Consider the following 20,784-nt stretch of genomic DNA (forward strand, 5'->3'; position numbering starts at 1 on the left):
GCCCACGGCAGGAAGGGGTGAGGAGGGAGCTGAGAACCACGAGAGCAGCGGGGCTGGCACAGAACTGAGCAGGGTGCCCACCTCCCCAGGCACCGCTCCCAGAGGGGCAGGAGCACAGCTTCCATCCTGTGCCTTCTGCTCCGACATCTGGACAACGAGAGCACGAAGCTCTGGGACCATGGAGGGGCCTGGAGGATGCTCCCACCTGCAGTAGGATGTCCTCCCATCCGTCCTGCATGCACGGGGACCTGAGGAAGGTGTCACAGTGCCGAGGTAAGGCCTTGCTGGGGCTGTCACCTGGGGTTTATGGGGACAGAGGCCTGGCACTTGGCTGCCCGGTGCAGGGTTAAGATGCTGCAGCCCTCTCTGCTGCAGCCCTCTCTGTGGCAGCCATTTGCTGTGGTGCTGGTTTTGCTGCTCAGGATGTCCCAGCTCTCTTCTTCCAGCCGACAGTGGGGAGGTTTGGGAGCAGTCCTGTGCAATGAGGCACCGATGGGGACCCATCCCCAGTCCCATTCCCTTGTCTGCTGGGTGCGTGCATGGAGCCAGTGCATCTTCTTGTGCAGCGCCAGGGTCTGTCCCATGTTAGAGTTGTTTAGATGAATTCATTCCTCTTCAAAAACAGCCAAAGAAAAGCAGCATAATAGATCATGCTATTTACATAATATAAGCAGGATGAGATAAAGATCATTCATTTCATCATGCTGCCTATGAGCCTGGAGCATTGAGGAGCAAGACAGGCTCCTGCATCTGGCTTGAAGCCTGATCAGAGCTTGAAAGCTGAGCTGCACCCATGTGTCCCCCCTCAGGGTTCCCTGCAGAGCTCAGCCAGAGACAGCAAGGCTGAAGGCTCAGCACCCAGTGCCTCCTCAGGCTCTTTTTGCACATAAGGATACCCAAACCTCATATGTGAACTGCAGGACCAGGGGCAGGTGGAGCTGATGGGCTCAGCAGTGCAGCTGTGCTGTGCGTCGGGTACCACCCGGCTGGTGAGTGAGGTTTAATCCTACCAAGCAGAAGATGCTTCGTTGCTTCAGTGGAATTCTTTCCCATTCTGCCAAAAGGTGGCAGCCCACCTTGAGCCTGAGGGTTTGCTCAAAGCATCAGCAGGAGAGCAGCTGCAGGCAGCAGCCCGGACATTTCTTGAGCTTCTTGAAGCTGCTCTCAATACTCAGTAACTAAGCAGCAGAAAAAACAAAAGCATCCAGTGCAGCTCAGTGATGCATTAGAGGGGAGACCTCCAGACTCACAGCAAGAGCACCTGACACCTCTCATGTTACCTCAGCACAAGCACTTTCCTGCCTCTGGCTTTTGAGCTCACCATGGGTTTTTCCTATGGCTGTGAGTCCTTGGTATTGTAAGGTATTAAGGTATGTGAGCCTCCCTTGGGACCACAGGAGCAGGATGGCACTGAGACATGCACCAGGAAATGGGGGCAGATGGGCTGCCTGCTCTGCTCCTGGGGGAGAGTGAGCATGAGGGCAGCAGATCTGGATGCGGGTCTCAATGCACTCACCCTGCCTGAGCACCCAGCAAGGCCCAGTTTGGCAGTGATGAGATGGGAGGGCATAGTCATAGAGTCATAGAATTGTTTGAGCTGGAAGGGACCTTTAAAGGTCATCCGCTCCAACTCCCCTGCAAGAGAAGCTTTGTAATGTACCTAAATACTGCACCTCAGCCATTTTCCATTGTTTCCCACTCATGGGCAGCCTGCTGCCCACAAAGGCTGTGCTGTACCAGTCCCTCCCTGCAGCACAAGGCAGCTCCCCACGCAGCACAGTCTGCACCTCGCTCACCCAAACCACACATAGGAGGGTTACCAGCACTACCAGGTCTGCTGGGTGTGCAGGAGCCCAAACCCCTGCTGCGTGTGCTGAGAGCACAACCTCACACTGATGGTATGGCTGCTGCAGGAGGGCTTGGGGCTGAGCAGTGCAGCCTGGAGCTGCAAGGTTTTCTGGCTTCAATGAGGCATGAAGCACCCTGCCTCTATCAGCACAGAGCAGCAAGTGGTGCCCAGCTCCCTTGTCCATGGGTAGGGTGGGTGCTGCGTCCCCATCACAGGAGGAAGACCATGGAGGCTGGGAGCAGCAGAGAGCAGCACGAGGCTGCTACCTCCAGCTGCCATCCTGCTGCCACCGACCCTCATCACTAACCTGTCTGAGAGTTTCTTTAGTTCCAGTTCTGTAGCTCTGCAGAGCCCAGGATGAGCAGAAGCGGTCAGGTCTTGCTCACATGTTCTGGTGCCAGGTGCAGGATGCAGGGCAGGGAGATGTGGCAGCAGTATGGGTTGCTTGGCTGTGTCCCTCTGCTCCCAGGTGTGATATAGGAGGAATGGCCTCTGCTCTGCTAAGAGAACACACAGGTGTTGACATCTTCAGATGAGCCAATTTTCTGTTGCAAGACAAGCACTATTAAAAGCCAACCATTCCATAAACTCTGCTGTGCCCCTGGGGTTACCAGCAAAAGCCTCCCCACACATCGCCTCCTCACTCACCCCAATGGTCCCCGTGTCCCCAGAGCCCCATGTTACCCCTCCTGGGACACCCCCAGCGATGCAGGATCCCTCTGCAGGCAGCACAGCCCCAAGGCACCGCTGGGTCCCCACTGCTGCAGCTGTTTGCAGCTTCCTGGCCCGTGTAGATACAGATCACTGTCACCTCCCCGGGCCCAAGGGGTGAAGCAGCCCCGGAGCTGCAGCCACGGGAAACTTCTGTACAGAAAGTAGAAGAAGAAAAACTGCTGCCTCTGCATCATTTCTTCTGCTGCTCTCTTCTTTCTGTCAGATGCCTTTGGCTGAGCTGCTGGTTTGTAGCAGCGGGGTTCCATTTTGATGTAGCACCAGAAGGCACGATTAAATAACCTCTGGCCTTAGAGCAAGTTCTCCCCCATCAAAGAGCTTTTCCCAGCCAACCATGTTTTGGAGGATGACAAGGAAACGCGCCTGCAGGCAGCAGAAACCCCTTTCATTTTGGCCACATTACTGGGGGCAGAGTGAAGATGAGAAACCCAGGGGCTGCTGTGTGCAAAGATTTAATGAAAGCTTCCAGGCCAGTTAGAGACCAGGAGACATTAAAGAGTGGTAATTTCACTAAGAATTCTGACTGAGCTTGTTCAATTTATGCCAATATCTTAACTGACCACTGGGCTGCCTGGGGGATGAAAAGAGAGGCAGCCGAGGAAGGGGGACCAGTGGGGAGCTCCATAGACAGGGGTCAGAGCTGGGCAGCTGAGGAAGAGCACATAAATCATATCTGGATCTAATGGCAAGAGGATGAACAGGAGAGACTGCAAAGAGGATGCCCCAAGCATCCTCACTTTGTACCATGGATGAAAAACTCCACCAGGTTCTCTTGCTCTGGAAGAGGTCAGGTTTGTTAGAGCAAGGAAAATGAGAGCTTGCTGTCCCTGCTGTAAGGCAGCATCGCTGTAGTTTGCTCAGGAGTGGGTTTGGGCAAACACAGCTCCATCTGTGTCCCTCCTGGCAGAGCTTGGCACACTTTGGGGTGAAATGGCCCTGGTGCTGTGCCAGGCCACAGGGATACGAGCCTGCACTGCTGCTGTGCACTTACAAACCAGCCAAAGGTGAGTGGTTTGGCACTCATCTACAGCAGACGAGGGGGAGGGAGCAGGTAGGTGCTGCTCTGTGCGGTGATTCACCAGTGCTGCCGAAACGGAGTATCTGCAGAGCTCTGCAACAGGATGTGGTGTTTGCCACCAACCTGCACACTGCAATGCTGGCCCTGGACGTAGGTAGCTTTGAAACTGAAACGGGTCCTCTGTTGTTCTGCTGCTGCCCCACAGCTTCCTTCACAACAAGTAAATTGTCGAGCGGTTTGCAGTCCTGCAGGTGATGCTGCTGGCATCCAGGCGCTTGCCAGGTGCTCTGCAGATGGCAGGGAGCTGTGACTGCATGGACAGTTTGCACAGTCACAGCATGCCTGAGAAAGGCACCTGCAAAATGGTGCTGGGGAAGGCACCAAACCTGCAGGACGTGAGGTGTGAGCAGGCAGGGATGCTGCAGCATAGTGAGCTCTGCCCTGGCTGAGCCCACGGCAATCTGATCTCCTGCATGTCCTGAGCCAGAAGCCAAGTTGAATGCTGCTGGATTTAACATCAGAGGACCACACAGGGCAGAGCTGAGTGCAGGCATGCTGGCGGTGGGGAGGGTAGTGCCAACTTGAAGCAGCTCCCTGCCACGCTGCTCCTCTCATTCCTGCAGCAGGATGGATAAAGGCTGAGTGTGGCAGCAGGAGCCTGGGCTGACGTGGGTTGCTGGGCAGTCCATGGGACGGTGGTGGATGCAGACTGAAGTCTGCACTGCTGTGAACGCTGTGCTCATCACCCTGGGACCCCTGATGCCACGGAACACCTCTGATGGAAGGTGAGTGGTGCCCAGGGATGTGGAAAGCTGCAGAGCAGTGTGCTCAGGGACTGCATGAGTCACAGCTCTCCTGCTCTCCTGTCCTGCAGAGGCTTGGATCAGTCGCCACCGGAGGCAGCTGATGAGGTCCATCTCACCACAGTTCCTGGAGGAGATCATTGGCTACCTGCAGAGGCTGGACCTCCTCACGGTGGAGGAGGCTGGCCGGGCGCAGGAGGCGAGTTCCCTGCCCGAGCAGGTGAGGGCCGTGGTGGACATCCTGGCTGGCAAGGGCAGCCATGCCTCCCAGTCACTGCAGAGCTTCATCGAGACCACCAATTCCCAGCTCTACCTCCACATCACTGTCTATGGTAGGCAGCCCACAGTGGGTGGGATGTGGGGTGTTAGTGCACCTGCCCTGGCATTTGCTGGAGCACCTTGAGATGCACACGGAGATGACAGGAGCCATGTCAGGCCTCGGGGACCTTCCTCCTGCCTGCTCTATCACACCTCTCTGGGCAGCTTGAGAAGGGGGGAAAGTAAGAAGAACATCTCAGCAGTGCTGATCTGTTGCCTCTGGGCTCTCACCCCAGTTCTGAGACATCTCTGCTCCCTAATCAGAGCTGGCAGCCCTGAACACCAGCTTCTGCTCCACCAAAGTCCCTGTTTTACATCACACTTCAGCATAAATAACTTGCTAGGGTTCAGGTGGTGATGAGGCAGGGCTGAGGTCAAGCCATAGGTCAGAATCAAGGCTAACAAGGACTGCCAGGGTCATGAAGAGGCCAATGAGCACCATGTGAGCGATGAGGTGGGTCAGAGGACAAGCTGGAAGAACAGTTCACAGCCCAAGGTCCAGACCAGCAAGGTCCATAGCAGGCACAGATGTGATGGACCTGTGGACAGGCACTCCTACACTGTAGCTCAGACTGGTGCTAGAGGTTCAGGCCTGAGTTTAAATGGGTTTCTGGACCTATAGGGGTGAGCAGAGGTTGAAGGTGAAGCTGGTCAGATCCCTGGCACCTTCCTGCTCAGGTAAGGGTCTGTGAGGCTTCCTCTCTTCATGGGAGTGGCTGCATCTCTTACTTGTGGTTCTTCTCCTTCTTAACTCCTGTTTCGCTTCTCTCTGTGCAGAACCGATGGTGCAGAAACATCTGGAGAGCCTCCAAAGCTTCTGTGGGAACAGCTTGGAGAAGGGTTCCCTCCAGCGCCTCACGAACCTGCTGCTGGTGGAGGGCTTGACTGACATCCAGCAGAAGGAGCACGACATCCTGCAGATGGAAATGACCAAAGGCCTACGAAATGTATCCAAGAGCATCCCTTTGGAGAAGCTCTTCTTGCCCCTGTCCAAGGTCAGCATCCCCCCACGGATCTCTGTGACCACAGGGGTGGCTGGGATTGGCAAAAGCACGTTGGTGAAGCTGTTTGTTGGCCGCTGGACGAAGGGGTTGATCAACAGGGACATCGTGTTCGTGCTGCCCCTCACCTTCCGGGAGCTCAACACCTACGAGAAGCTCTCTGCAGAGAGGCTCATCCGCTTGTCGTTCCCCCACATCACCGAACCCAACTGCATCTCCACGGGGGCTGCCAGGACGCTGCTCATCCTTGACGGCTTGGATGAGTTTAAGACCCCTTTGGATTTTTCCAACACGGTTGCCTGCACCGATCCCAAAAAGGAGATTCAAGTGGACAACCTGATCACCAACATCATACGAGGCAACCTGCTACAGGAGGCTGCTGTCTGGGTCACCTCGCGGCCCACGGCGGCCAGCCAGATCCCTGGCGGGCTCATAGACCGCATGACGGAAATACGCGGCTTCAAGGCTGCAGAGATGAAAGACTTTTTGGACCAGATGTTCCTTGACAACAAAGACTTGTCCAGCCAGGTTCTGCATCACATCAGGGCTCACAGATCCTTGCACATCATGTGCACGGTTCCTGGATTTTGCAGGATTTACGGCTCTTCAATTGGTTATTATCTAAAAAACAGCACCAGTCAACCCCAAGAAACAGCAGCTGTTCCTAAGACCTTGTCAGAAATCTATTCCTATTATTTTAAACTGGCTATGAGCAATGACTGGCCAGAAAGGCAGAGAGAAACCCTCAGGATCGAGCAAGCTGTGAACAACAGCAAGAAAGTGATGGGCAGCTTGGGCAGGCTGGCCTTCTATGGGCTGCTCAAACGGAAGCACGTGTTCTACGAGCAGGACATGAAGACATACGGCATAGACCTCTCCTTGCTGCACAGCAGTTTGTGCAGCAGACTCTTACTCAAAGAGGACATGCAGTCTACCACAGCCTATTATTTCTCCCACTTAACCATACAGGAGTTTTTAGCAGCTATTTATTATTACACCGCTGCCAAGCGGGCAATATTCGATCTCTTCACGGAGAGTGGGATGTCCTGGCCCAAGCTGGGCTTCCTCAACCACTTCAAGAGCGCCGTTCAGAGGTCGCTGCAGGCTGAGGATGGGCAGCTCGATATCTTCGTGCGCTTCCTCTCCGGGCTGCTCTCCCCGCAGGTGAACCAGCTGCTCTCCGGCTGGCTCCTGGTGAAGGATGAGCACAACAGCTACAGGAGCCAAGCCATCAGCTTCCTGCAGGGCTGCCTCAACACGAACTACGTTATCTCATCGCAGACGGTGAACACCGTGCACTGCCTGCATGAGATTCAGCACACAGAGATTGCTAAGGCTGTGGAGGAAGCAATGAAGACCGAGAGCCTGGCTGGGATGCTCACACCGGTGAACTGCTCTGCCCTGGCGTACCTCCTGCAGGTCTCTGATGTGTGCATGGAGGAGACCAACCTCTCCAACTGCCTCACTTACAACATCTGCAAGAGCCTGCTCCCCCAGCTCCTCTTCTGCCACGGTCTCAGGTAAGTCGTGGTGTAACGGTGCTTGGAGAAGCAAGCAGGGACTCTGGGCTGCTCCCATGTGTGGCTCAAACTCCCCAGTGCCTGCAGGAGATGAGGACCCACCAGTGCTGCCCAGCAGCACAAAGCTGCCCTGGGGATGGCACTGCGACAGCTCCGCAGCAGTCCCCAGGCAGTCACTGATAGCCCCTTTCCTCACTTTTTGTTCTCTTTGCTTTTGCTCTTTCCTTCCATTTCCTCCAGGCTGGACAACAACCAGTTTAAGGACAATGTGATGGAGCTGCTGGGCAGCGTGCTGAGCGTGAAGGACTGCCAGATCCAGAGGCTCAGGTAGGACCCGGTGCAGGCAGAATGCACTGTTCCAGAGCAGAACCAGGGCGAGGGATCATCCAGTCGGCTCCTCGCAGCTGCTGGGTGACAAGGACAGTGCTGCCCCTCAGCCTCCTGCACCTCACCCTGCTGTCTGCTGGTCCCCCAGGACAGCAGCCATCAGCAGCCCTGAGCCCACCCCTCGTGCAGGCTGATTCATCCCAAGCCCTGACTGTGCTGCCCACACTGGCTATTTCTGTCCAGCCTCCTGCCTCCTTGCTGTTCTTAAACCTGTAATTGGGGTAGCAAGCACAGATTGCTCGTCCTGATACACCACCTCCCGGGGCTGTGGCTGTCTGCTGGGCTCCCCAGGCTCAGGTTAGACCAGCTGATGTCTGGAGATACGTGGCCCTTAGCAGATATGATACTTTCCCATCTCCCCTCCTGTGCCTATGGCTGCACATAAAGCCCCCTACGCTGTGATCTGGGCAGCTCCCTTGTTCACTCCATTAATTAACACTTAGGTCAGAAACCCTCCATCTTGGCCCTGCAATCCCACCCCAGCAGAGCACACCTGGAAGTGATTGCAAGTGTGGCTATGCCACAAACCAACCTGATGCTGCCCTCTGCTTGCAGACATGTGGGGGCTGTGAGAACTTCTTTCTCCCATGACAGACTCTTGCTTTCTTTTTCTGGACAGCCTAGCAGAAAATCAGATCTGCAATAAGGGTGCCAAAGCACTGGCCAGGTCGCTGATGGTGAACAGAAGCTTGACGGTACTGGAGTAAGTGCTTCCCCTTCTGAACTATGTAGCTCCTGCAGAGCCAAATCCCACCTGGCCAAGCTGGGACAGCCCCCTGGGAATGACACCCAGCTGTGTCCCATAGCAGCAGAACCCACCGGCTGCTCACAGTCCCTTCACGTGGGCTTGTTAATAATATCAGATTGACAACTGACTTCCAGCCTGGGGGTGAGGGGAACTCAGCACTGTGGTTAAAAGAGCATCCTGCTGGGACACCCCAGTGCAGGCAGACAGATGCTGCTCGTGCTTTTTCTACCCCCATCCTAACCTCATCCTTTCTGCTCCTCTCTCCCCTGCCTTGCCTCAGCCTGCGAAGCAACACCATCGGCCCGTCGGGAGCAAAAGCATTGGCTGATGCACTGAAAAAAAACCAAGTCCTGCTTTCCCTGAAGTAAGTCAGCAGCACCCACAGGAGCTGAGGCACGGGATGAGCTGCCCACAGCCCTCATCTTGGTGTTCCTGCCCTGTGGGACCCTGGGCACAATCTCAAGCCCTCAATCAGAGGGGCCCTAAGTCACCACTGGGATGCAGGGCAGCACAACGGGGAAGCAGACCCTGCTGTGCACAGTGAAACTGAGAACCCCTCAGTGCAGCAGCAACAGGATCCTTCTCACCCTGCACTGCTCCAGTCCTGGGCGTGTGTATGTGTGTGTGTGCTGGTGGGTGCTGTGGTTGCAGAGATGCCACCTGCCCAGCACTCACTTGCAGTTTGCTCCTCTCCTTGCAGCCTGCAGCACAATGTGATCAAGGAGGAGGGAGCCACGGCCCTGGCTGAGGCCCTGCTGACCAACCGCAGGCTGATAACCCTGCAGTGAGTGACCCCCTGCTCCCCCAGCAGACCCTGTGCTGGTTCTGGCTTGGCCGCGTCTCCCTGTGCTTTCCCCCAGTTTACATGCCACCCCTGACAGCAAAGAGACTGTCATAGCTCCATAGACAAGTCCTTCAGGCACCTATTTCCCAACCTGAAATGTCCTCAGGGTGCATGTAGGGGGGGAAGAGAGAGAGGGGAAAATGTGCTGTGTCTGATGCTCCTGGCTGAATTCCTCTCCCTTGCAGCCTTCAGAAAAACTCCATTGGTGCCCATGGTGCAAGGAAGTTAGCAGAGGCACTGGTGCAGAACTGCAGCCTCAAGGAACTGATGTAAGAGCTGTGGGGGAGCGCAGGGCCAAGGGATGGAGATGCCAGTGCTGTGCTCAGCTGGGATCCATGGACACAACCCTTGGCAGGGCTCTGGGCTGTGCTTTGGGGCAGCCACTGTGGGTGGAAGTGGGAATGGCAGTGGAGCAGCTGTTGGGTGGGCCTGGTGCAGAGATGCTTCACATACCCAGGAGAGAGCAGGGAGCCAGGCAGTGAGCAGACAGGCTGAGCCTGGTCCCAGCAAGGGTCCCGGGCAGGGCAGGGCTGCAGACCCCCAGCTGCTGGCAGGAGTTCTGCTTGTAACATAGATGTCAGTAATGCTCGCCCATCCTCATGTCTTAGGCTCTCCAGCAACTCTGTAGGAGACAACGGCTCGGTTGCCTTGGCTGAAGCCCTGAAAGTCAATCACAGTCTGCAAAGCCTTGAGTGAGTGCTCCCCACCTGGCAGCCCAGCTGCCCCACTGCCCCTTACTGGGTGCCCGCTGCTCCTTCCATGTTTGTTCCTTTAGCCTCGGCTCCCCTTTGTGGGAGCTGCCAGTTCCCTGGTGAAACGAGACCTTTCACCCCAAACACAACCCCACAGTGATGGCACGGCTGTCCCATCCTAACACCTCCCTCTGTCTGTGTCAGTCTGCAGAGCAATTCCATCAGTAACACCGGGGTCAGTGCGCTGACAGAGGCTCTCTGCTCCAACAAGGGACTCATCGACCTCAAGTAAGTGATGGCCCCACTGGCCACCTTGTCCAATGGCAGCTCTCACAGCAGCTGGGACATGGGACGCTGGAGCTCCTTGGCACTCAGGGCTGTGCCTGGCTGCTTCCACAAGTGCTCCTGGATGCTGAAAGCACCTATTTTCAGTGGGGGTAGTTAGAGCTCAGCAGCAATGCTGTTGCAGTGCATGGCTGCAGCCCTGGAGCAGGGCCAAGGGGTGGTGGGGAGCAGACAGCCCCCCTGTGCTCCTCCCCAGTCCCGGTGTTTCCCCAGCTTGAGGGAGAACTCCATCAGCAAGGAGGGTGGCCCCGCCATCGCCCGTGCCCTGCGCACCAACTGCACCCTCAGGAAGCTGGAGTAAGTCCCACATGCCTGGGGGGGCACCCAGCCTGCTGTGCTGTGCTGTCCCAACCTGTGTGTGATGACGTCCTCTATCCTCTGCCTCCAGCTTAGCAGCCAATCTCCTGCATGATGAAGGTGGCAGGGCCATCGCTTTGGCCATGAAGGAGAACCGGGCACTCACATCCCTCCAGTGAGTTTCCATCGGACCCGGTGTGTCCCTGATTTGCTCTCCCACATCCTGGATGCAGCCGTAGGGGTTCACTCTGGGTGCTGAGCCTGGAGGGACTGGGACATCCCCACAGCCTGCAGCCACACACTTCACATCCTGTTCCTCTTGCAGCCTGCAGTGGAACTTCATTCAGACGCAAGCGGCCATGGCCCTGGCACAAGCACTGCAATCCAATGGCAGCCTGGCCAGCCTCGAGTAAGCACAGATATAGTGGGCAGGTCCCAGCACTTCTGGGCAGCATCCTCCCATGGGCACCAGCTGGGATCTGGCTTTGCCCTTTGCCTCCTCCATGTGCCCTGTCCTGTCCCTTTCCCCAGTCCCAGGTTGGGGGTGCTGGATGTGTGTGCCCCCCCAGGCACTCTGGCACACCATGCCTTGTTTGAGATGCACTTTGCTCCCATTTCTCTGCCCCCATGTGCTCAGGGCAGACACAGTATTTGCTTGTCTCAGTTTGCAGGAGAATGCCATTGGGGATGAGGGAATGGCCGCCCTGGCTGCTGCGCTGAAGGTCAACACCACGCTGGCAGATCTCCAGTGAGCATGCAGGCTGTGGCAGAGCCCTGCCTCTGCAGCTAGTCTGATTAACACATCTAATTAGCAAACTGCAGCCACCTTGGGACACACACTGAAGGACTCTGTTCTTTTGCAGCCTCCAGGTGGCTTCCATCAGTGCAGCTGGTGCCCAAGCCCTAGCAGAAGCCTTGATGGTCAACAACAGCTTGAAGGTTCTGGAGTAAGTGCTCAGTGGGACCAGCGAGCACCCACGATGTGACACTGCTCCCTGGGGTGTCTGAGATCCCCATGCTGGGCTTAGCACTGCTTGTTCCCCACATCACATCCCCTGACAGCCCATCTTGCTTTGCAGCTTGAGAGGAAACTCCATCAGCGTGGCAGGGGCCAAGGCAATGGCCAATGCATTGAAGGTGAATCGCAGCCTCCGCTGGCTCAAGTAAGTATCCCACTCACTGGGGTGAGAGGCAGGAGCCTTCCAGCCCTCCCTGACCCCACTGCCCACCGCAGCCTGCAGGAGAACTCCCTGGGCATGGATGGGGCCATCTGCATTGCCACTGCGCTGAGGGGCAACCACGGCCTCACCTACATCAAGTAAGTGGTGGTGAGCACTCAGCGGGATGGTGAGATTCTCTCATACCCACTGGGATCCTGAACTGCTCTTCCTCCCTGCTCCCAGCCTGCAGGGAAACCGTATTGGCCAGTCGGGAGCCAAGATGATCTCTGATGCCATCCGGACCAACTCACCCAACTGTGTGGTGGTGGTGTGAGGGCACCCAGCCGTGCAAGGAGATGGCCTGGGGGGCAGAGGACATCCCTTTGGATCACTGCTCACCCATTGAGGGAGAGCTGGGGCAGGGAGAGCCCAGCAGATCTCAGCATGACCCTGCAGGGGCTCACAGCTGCTGCTGGGTCCCGGGGCTCTGAATCAGCAGCACACAAGGGTTAGAAGCTGGGGAATGCACAGCGTGCCTGTTCACTCAGGCACTGGGGGAGCTTCAAGGCTGCATAAATGGATGAAAAGAAAATGGGAGGGAGGAGGGGACAGATCTTACATATCAAGTCCTCACACACATGGGTGACTCAACTCCATCAGGCAAGCAGCCCCTCCTGTAGGACACTGCTGAAATCCTACTGAGATGAGAAGGCTGCTTTTCCCTTGACCCTGCAGAGAAGGGGCTGCTCCCTGTGCAGCTGTGTGGTTTGCCATGCCCACAGCAATAGGTTGGCTTTGGCTGTGCAAACACAGCACCCGACTGTTTGGTACTGCTGCTCTCCATCACATCCTCTTGGAGGACACAGGGACACCAAGGCATAGGAGTGCAGTCACTGAGAAAGGCCTCGGGAGGAAGGAAGGAGGAGCAGGAGGAACAGCACTGCATGAGGATGGGCCTCAGGACAAAGTCCTGAACCCCAAGCTGAGGAGCACTGGGCTCCCGCTGCAGCCATTGGGTCACCTTCTGGGCACGTGGCTGCTGAAAGCAGAGGTGCCAGGTGATGCCTCTGTGTGTGTGGCAGATGTGTCAGCTCTCGAGAAGGTGCTGGGTTTGCAGCTGGAGCAGCAGACAGTCTGTGCAACCCCCACAGCCCCCAAAACCAACAGCCCCTCTCCCTTCACCTCCCAGAGCCACATTTGGACATGTTCCTATGGAGTCAGGGCAGTGAGCAGCTGCTCTGAGCTCCTCTGTGGGCTGATCCTGGGGGAATGCTGGGGCAAGCTGTGCCACATGTACATGCTTGGAAATAAATGAGATCCTGGCTGAAAAGACACCTTGCTCTGCCTTCCTCTGTTGGTTGTGGGTGATCACAAAGGACATTGGGGTGCACTGCCAGGCCTGTGCCCCTCCACCTGGACTGGGACCCCACACCCTGTTCCAGTGTGACTTTTACATCTCATGGAGTGGCTTACTTTCTCCATCAGTAAATAATGATGCTGAAATCCTCCCTCTGTCACCAATACTTAAAGAGCAGGCTTGGAGCCAGCTCTGCCCACAGCCTGTGCCTAAATCCAAGCTGAAACATTCCCCAAATGCCAATGGGAGACAGCAATCAGCAATCCCAAGCTGGATCCTGTACCCTGGCACTCTAGGACATACAGGGTTAACAACAATTTGAAACACATTTATCATTCTGAGCACATGTACACATATCTAGCTATATACAAACACTCCTGAGCTGAAAGGGGCAATTGCTCAGAGGGTTTCTTTCCAGCAGTGCTGAGGGCAGGCTGCTCTTGCCCTGCTGCTCATACCTGACAGAAGAAGCTGCAGTCGGGCTGTGCTGAAGGCTAGGTGGCAGTGCTGCCTGAAGAGGCCCTGGCTCTGTGCACACAATGCAGTACTTCAGCTTTCTGTTTCAGCCTATGATATAAGAAAATAGCACAGAAAACACGCTCTGAAACTGCACTCTGAACTCCAGCACTGCGCCCAGCCTCGTGGGCAATCTGCCTCATGGGTCAATAGCATCTTCAGCATACAGGGAGCATATACCCTAAGTAACATGGAAGAGTATTTTCATATCAGGTGCTAAAACCAGGACGTTTCAGCCCCTGGGAGAAGGGAATGCAACCAGCATGTGCACCTCGCTGGCTCTCAGAGGAGCACCCTAATGGCTCTGCAGTAGGTGTCCAACACTGACAACTTCCTGCTTTCTTTGAGGTGAAGTACCAAATGCCAATTAACTTTACAATTAAGGGTGCAAAGAGGGGGGTTCTAACTGCCAGCTCAGTTTGAGCCCACGCAGCTGTGCATGTTGCAGCACACCACAGCACTCAAACACATACTGTTACTACACAGAAGCTGTGGACTATTTACCTGTAGAGTTTTGGCACATCCTGACAGGGCGCTTCCAGATCTGAGCTCAGCTGATGAGGAACTACTTTGGGTGTTCGAGATGTGAGAGATGCTCCTGTTTTTTCAGGTAACTGCTGCACATTCCTTCTTTCAGCTCAATAAAAGAGGGGTTGGACTACACTCTTCAGACGGAGAGAAAGTGAAGTGCTTTGCTGGTGTGAAAAAAAGGAAGGATGGGAGAACAGCCTGGGCTCTTGTCTGCTCTGATGAACACCCACTGGAACAAACTCATCTAATCAAGCACTGATTTCTGCTCCTGCAAGGACAAATAGTGATGCTAAAGCAGAGCTAAAAGACAAGAGGAGATACAGCAGATAAACTCCAGCTTTTGCTTTCACTGATGGCAAAAGTACAACCCACTGGCCTCCTTGGTAAGCTCAGCACTTCTGCCAGCAGACCATCAGCAGCAGCTGGGCGCTGTGCTAACATCCCAGTGCCACCACTGCCCCACACTAACATCAGCTCCTACCACGCTGCTTGTCATTGTCTGCCTCCTGTCTTGTTCCTCAACAGGAAACTGAGCATCTCTCATAAATATTCTCCCAACAACCCCTTATTTTTTTCCCCAAAGTGTGCAGGAATTTAATATCTGGGATCTTAATCGCTATCTGCCAAAACAGGACAGACATCCTAAAAGCACTTCAGTGAGGGGCAGACAAAGAGGAAATCTCATTCCTATTGAAAACCAGTCCAAAAAGGGTTGAATAATTACTTACAGAAAATACACCTATTTCTGATAAAAGGAGGAATGTTTCCTCCAACAGAGAACAACATCACGTATCAGTTAATTTCTATGGAGAAAGGTTGAAGAACAAAAGGAAGCAACAGCAACCCAACTCTGAGGGCATTTGAGTGCCTAAAGCTCAGTCTGCTGCAAAAGGGTCATTAAAGGGCTAATTTCCTATGGGTTTAATCATGGCGCATCTGATTCAATCTCACACACAGCTGCTCTGAGGACACTCAAGCATGGCTTAAGCCTGAGAACAGCTCCCAGAAACACAGCAGAAACACTGAGAGATGCTGCACCTAAGTTGTCTTTGAGGATCCTTTCAGTGGTTTCCCAGTTGTAGCTTTCTGCCTTAGGCCAACTGGTGCTGCCCTATGCAGACACAAGCCCTTGATGAAGGAAAGGGTATGTTTAGGATAAATAGATTTAAGCCACTTTTAAAATCAATTTAAACGTGTTCCCAGAGCAGCTTTTATCCAGCTTTATTAAGGCAAAAAAAAATCTGTTTGGTCATAATAAAGTGCAGGGAAATCAAGCACATGATGCTCACTGAAGTGAGACTTCTGGCACCGCAGCGCATGAGGGCCAGTTCTAATGCAATTATGGAAATAACAGCACTCCACATTACTGTGATTCTCATTATGGATAAACTGCTCATACTTTGCAGTCACAAGACTGGCAATCCAAGTTTAATTTTCAAGTTTAATGAACATTATTTACCAACTCCTGAACTCGTGCTGACGAGCACTTTCCGGATGGCAGGGTGTTATTAGTTCCTGGCCCGTGTGCTCTCTGAAGTCTGCATTTCAAGGTGCCTCCTGGTCTTGCTGCTGAAGGGTCAGAAGTCATTATCACTTTCCTCCAGAGGCTCTGGCTTCTTTGCTCGGTGGCTGGATTTGCTCGGGGAGATTTCCATGCTGTCATCTTCCACATCCTCCTCATCATCTTCATCATCATCCAGACCAATCTCACTATCCCCTGAATCATCCTGCAGGAAAACACACAGTGCTCACCACCACTTCAGCTTTCAGATGGGAGGCATTTTGGGCAGCTCAGAAGCAAAGGATGGTGCTCCTGGCCAGCACTCAGCTGCTCCCAGTGTAATCACACACCCCAGGGCTATGGGAAAGCCACGTGTCTGCACAGGTGCAGTTCCAGCTTTGAACTTGTCCACAGCTCAGCAGCTGTGGGAGCAGAATGCCCCCCATGGCTCCTACTTCACTAGACATCAGCTGCTCCACTCAATTCACAGCAAACATCTTTTCCCACTCCACGGGGCTGCCAAAAATGAACTTCCTGAGTTCTGCTGAATCTGTAATATCAAAAGCTTTGCAGACCTTCAAAGCGATACCTAAAGTGAGGCTGAAGAATCAATGCCTTGTGGAAAAAAAGAAATCGCAGGAGAGGAACCCACCTGAGCCTTGGTGATGATCCCGCACTTGCCTGGCTGGGGTGGGGCAGCTCCCAACTTGGACAAGCAGAGTGGGAAGAACAGGAGAAGCAGAGCAGGAAAAAAAATTAAAAAAAAATAGGAGAACATAAAAGAGAAAAGAAAGGAAGTAACCAGAATGGGAGCAGGAGGGAAGGAGGCAAAAGATTGCAATGGAAATGGGAGAAACTGAGGCTGTCCTGTCGAGCACAGACAGGTGCCCAAAGAGCTGCTCACCATGTGGAAATCCTGTCTGAAACATACTTGATATGTGGGGCTGTGATATGTGTGATATGTGGAGACATGGGAAGGGACTGTGAACAGAGTGTAGTAAAAAAGGGAAATGGAAAGGGTGGAGAAATTACAAAGCTGGCAAGGATATGGGCAAGGACAGTCAGGCAGTGCTGTGACTGAGGGTACGCTGTCTTCACCTGCAGCACTGACCCGACCCAGAAATGGGTCCAAATGCTAAAGGCAATTTGTTTCTCCAGCTGAGAGGGCAGGTGCTCTAAAGCACTGTCAGAGAAGCTCTGCAAGCACACAGGATTAGTTACTTACATCTTCCTCTGTGTCTCCACCCTGCATTGTTCCCACGATCCGGGCTCTTCCTGCAAATCAGAGAGAATCGCTATGAAGACCATTGAATGAAAGATGAAGGTCAGGGTTTCCTTCCAGAGGACCAACCAAATGGCAGCGAGAGTGTGAGGTCCCAATGCATGTGAGGTCACACAGGGCAGATTTCCCACATCACTGGAAGAGCTGTGACAAAGGTGGGAGCCTCGTTTGAGCTTTCAGATACCAAACCCCACATCTCTGTGTGTGGGAGCGTGAAGCAACAGATGGCCACAGTGCATGTCCCCATGTGCTGGAGGGGAGGCAGGAACAGCATTAAGTCTGCCTGCACCAGGCAGAACTGGCAGCCATGGGGCTGTTTGGCACTTGAAATGTGCAGGGCTCTGTTGAGCTGGGCTCAGCTTGCTGTGGCATTAGTGCTGCACTGCTCTGGCCAGAGGCTCACGCAGCTTCCAGGCAGGTGAAAGTCTCTTATGTTTGCTTACAGATAATGTGAATTCATCTGGGACAGGCTGTACAAAGTAATAATTAGGTAAAATGCTCGTAATGAACAGACTGTAATTCACTGCACCTTTGGATTCAAATCCAATTGCAGTACAACAGCTACTGAGCTATCAGGGATCAGAAGTGAACGTGTATCCATGATTTAAGCCTTCTGCCTCTCTTCCACTGTATGTGATGCTTACCACTGCACTGCCTGGGCAGCTGCCTACAATGGATCCACAGGACTGGAATGATTTATGTCATCTTACTCAGTAGTGGGTATATGTTAACCCTGTTCCTGACAAGGAACTTAACCAGAGAGGTTAGGAAACCCACCGTAAGGGAAAGGCAGGCTTATAGCTCAAAACCTTTTACCTCCACATTGGAGATCTGTCTCTCACTCTTAATGCAGATCTCTACTGGGCGCTCCCTTCCTTCTAGGGTCGCTCCCAGCTTCACAAAGAAAATCAGGACAATTCTTTCACTTGACCTTTCTGATCTATGCACCCTCAGGGAACTGCCCTTCTATGCATGAATGTGGCCCTCAGCAGCAGGTCCTGATCTCAGAAGCATTTTCCAGGCATTGCCAAAGTACAGTGATGAATGAAGCACACTACAGCTGCTGCCCAGGATGAGCATACTTCTAGTTCTTACACCCTCCACGAAAAGGAAGTTAGCTTGGAAGTGAATCACCTGCCTCAACCCCACTATTTCAGTCCTACAGCCCTTAGTCCTCCTCCACTAGATCCAGTGTTGCACTGGCCATAATAGTGCTGAAAGCATACGGACACACCTCCTCCATCCCAGCAAGCACTTAGCCTTGATGACACAAAGCACACAAAGACATCTCTGCTGGGAGATGATGACTGTATGGTGGGAGTGACTTCTACTTCAAGTTAAGACAGTTCATTTCCAAGAATTCCAAACTGAAGTCCCTTTACAGTGGCCCTCAAAACATTTGGCTGCTCCCCTACCTTCAGCTGCACGAGCCTGTCCAGCAGCTGCACCATCAGCAAACAAAGACTTTGCAGACCCTTACCTGGATGACAGGAACTACAGAGATCTGCACAGACATGCATTAAGATCAGAAAAGCTGCTGCGTTGGTGTTCCTCCTTCACAGATGAGTTTCCTCAGAGCGCTGCAGTCAGATCCCCTGGCTCCTGAAACACTTACAGCACTGACTGTTTTCTCCCCTCCTCTTTGACCTGATGAAGCCCCAGTAAGAGTCAAATCACACTTAGTGATGTTCCCAAGGATGGAATTTGTTGAGATCCTCATTGCTACTTCTGAACACACTGACTGGGGGGAATTATAGGAACAGTGAAAGAGGAAACCGCATCCTGCACCAAGCTGCATGCCAGCAAGAGGCAGCTCTGTATGGAAGGAGCTGAGAGATCCTCAATGTGAAAATGCACCAAGGAAGGAGCAGGCAGCTCTTGCATATTTGTAACTGAAACCTTCAGTTCTCCTTCACACCAACAGCACACCCCCAGCTTCTGTACACTGGAGGAGATTGGAGGGAAGTAAAGAGCTCCAGAAATTCAGCAGCAGAAGCCTGAACATAGTTATGAGCTGGGGAGAGAGCTGCCACATGAAGAGTCTGATCACTTCCACTGAGAACAGGTCAGGACTTTGTGAGCTGAGGAGGGATTTGGAGCGGGACTGTGCAGACTCTCCAGGGAGGATTTCTTGCTGCTCTATCAAAGTCCCCATTCCCTCTGAGAATGTGAGGACTAAATCACCTTCTGTGGCCTTTGCCCAGCACATGGTCTATCCCTGGCTTTAGCCCTCTGTCTGCAGCCAGCTCCTACTTAATCACACCAAGAGAAGCTTAAGAAGTTAAGGAGGACAGGGAAGCTAAATACCATCATCATCTCAAAGCACTGACTGTCTGCCACAGAAGCAGCTTCAGACGTGCTGCTCTGCACACACTGCCCCTCTGAGATCCATCTCTCCAGGCCTGGGAAGCCCCACAGGTACAGAGCAGCTGGCAATGGCAAGCCGGCCTATGTCCACAGGGCCACGCATCCCCAGACTCATCTGTTTTGATTGCTGTATATTGGCTTCCACTCCCTCCAGTGAGGTGCACCTGGCTTTCTTAAAAAAAACCTTCTCATCTGCTGTATCTGACACATTTGTTCTCACCACATTAAACAGCGCAGGTTTTCACAGGCTTTTATCTGTTCACTCGCTAGCAGTCTTGCTAATAATCTGCCTGCAGCTCTTCATTACCACATTGATCCTCTGGTCACTTCTGGGAAGGTAAGAAGCTCTCCCTGCTTGTGGGCAGATTGCAGAGTAACATGCAGCATTTGATAAAGCTGTTTTCTTCCAAGAAAGACCAAAAGGAGCTGAAGCTCTCAGAAACAGAACAGCCTCCATAGCCCTAACATGACAATACTGCTTCTCAGTACTGACACCACAAAAGGAAACAGGAGCTACAACATTTGGATGACTGATCTGTGGGAGCTGAAAGACACTGGCAACGTGGAGGATGATTTACTATAAATGGCCACAGCACTAATCCCTTCTCTTCCATTCAGTAACATTTCCAGTGCCTACCTTGTTCCAAGCACAATGCACGTGCCAGTGCTGTTTCAGGCTTGTGATTCCACAACGTGCTTCAGAACTCTGGATGAATGAGACTGAAAAGATGGATCTGCATAATTGCAACATCACTGTAAAATACACTTTAATTCATTGTAAGACTGGAGAGGTTCTTAGGAAAACCCAGCACGGTAGTTTCTACACTTCCAGGACAAGGCTTTGCATTTGTCTCCAAGCCACCTGTACCATCTGCATATGAACAACCATCCTGCTCCAAAGCACTGGCCTGTTTCAGGGAAGAGGCTTTTCTGCACTGCAGATGTTAAGATCTTGTAACCCTGCAAGAACTCCTTTTATCTCTGGCTTCCTGACAAAACAGAGCCTTATTCCAAGCACCAACACTAACTCACAGTTTGACCTCAGAAGTGCGAGAATCTGCAGTTTTGTTTGTGTTACAGCCCCACTTTTCTACAGCCAGAGAGAAGAAAAGTGGATGTGAATTTTTTATTACATTTACAATAGTCCAGCTAAAAGATGCAGATGATAAATCAATGTGGGCACAGTGGGGTGTGTTGATGGCTGGATGTGATGGTCTTTGTGGTCTTTTCCACCCTTAACAATTGTGAATGTATGAAAACAGGTTGTCCAGCACCTACCACTTTGGCGATTCTCTTCGCAGCCATTTGCTGCCACCCACGTGTTTGTTATCTCCTTTTACAGAAGCCTTCCTGGCTTCCTAAAGCTGGATTTGCTGTACTGGTGAATCAGAGTGTAAAAACTTTGAAATTACAGTGGAGACAGAGGCTCCGTAGCCCATTTCAACTCCATTCCTAACCAGTTTATTCCTCTCTGTACATGGGAAATAAAGGTTTGATTTTCTCTGTGTACCACAAG

The 20,784-nt window shown here is 53.1% G+C and overlaps 2 protein-coding genes across 9 annotated transcripts in view; one reads left to right on the forward strand and one right to left on the reverse strand.

Moving 5' to 3' along the window:
* The first annotated feature begins 16 nt into the window (after positions 1 to 16).
* NLRC3 (NLR family CARD domain containing 3) lies at positions 17 to 13,046 on the forward strand. Of its 5 annotated transcripts, none has more exons than XM_015877363.3 (19): positions 17 to 273; positions 4,223 to 4,384; positions 4,474 to 4,734; positions 5,498 to 7,241; positions 7,482 to 7,568; positions 8,248 to 8,331; positions 8,657 to 8,740; positions 9,077 to 9,160; positions 9,406 to 9,489; positions 9,829 to 9,912; positions 10,117 to 10,200; positions 10,471 to 10,554; positions 10,646 to 10,729; positions 10,880 to 10,963; positions 11,219 to 11,302; positions 11,418 to 11,501; positions 11,634 to 11,717; positions 11,789 to 11,872; positions 11,958 to 13,046. In XM_015877363.3, exons 2-19 carry the CDS (start codon positions 4,378 to 4,380, stop codon positions 12,046 to 12,048), a joined length of 3,282 nt encoding a protein of 1,093 aa, XP_015732849.3. In that variant the 5' UTR covers positions 17 to 273; positions 4,223 to 4,377; the 3' UTR covers positions 12,049 to 13,046. The 5 variants fall into 5 exon arrangements, with proteins under 5 accessions (XP_015732849.3, XP_085370939.1, XP_085370935.1 ...); XM_085514809.1 differs by having other exon boundaries at positions 135 to 273; positions 4,474 to 4,622; XM_085514813.1 differs by lacking the exons at positions 4,223 to 4,384; positions 4,474 to 4,734 and having other exon boundaries at positions 71 to 273.
* Positions 13,047 to 14,091: 1,045 nt separating this feature from the next.
* The window catches only part of IFT38 (intraflagellar transport 38), a 38,570-nt gene continuing 31,877 nt past the window's right edge, over positions 14,092 to 20,784 (reverse strand). The window contains exons 11-14 of one of the 4 annotated variants that reach the window (XR_014934106.1): positions 16,845 to 16,894; positions 16,272 to 16,325; positions 15,578 to 15,845; positions 14,248 to 14,386 (exon numbers count right to left, since the gene is read on the reverse strand). Coding sequence is in view for 2 of the 4 variants with exons in the window: in XM_015877367.3 (XP_015732853.2) it covers positions 15,696 to 15,845; positions 16,272 to 16,325; positions 16,845 to 16,894 (254 nt within the window). In the remaining 2 variants the exon portion in view is untranslated. Of the gene's footprint in view, positions 14,387 to 15,322; positions 15,846 to 16,271; positions 16,326 to 16,844; positions 16,895 to 20,784 lie in introns of those variants that run through there. The other 3 variants (XR_014934107.1, XM_015877367.3, XM_015877368.3) reach the window with 3 other exon arrangements.

The sequence above is a fragment of the Coturnix japonica genome, chromosome 13 (genome assembly GCF_054131305.1).
Source record: "Coturnix japonica strain WE chromosome 13, WE-NBRP24, whole genome shotgun sequence".
NCBI classification, from domain to species: Eukaryota; Metazoa; Chordata; class Aves; order Galliformes; family Phasianidae; genus Coturnix; species Coturnix japonica.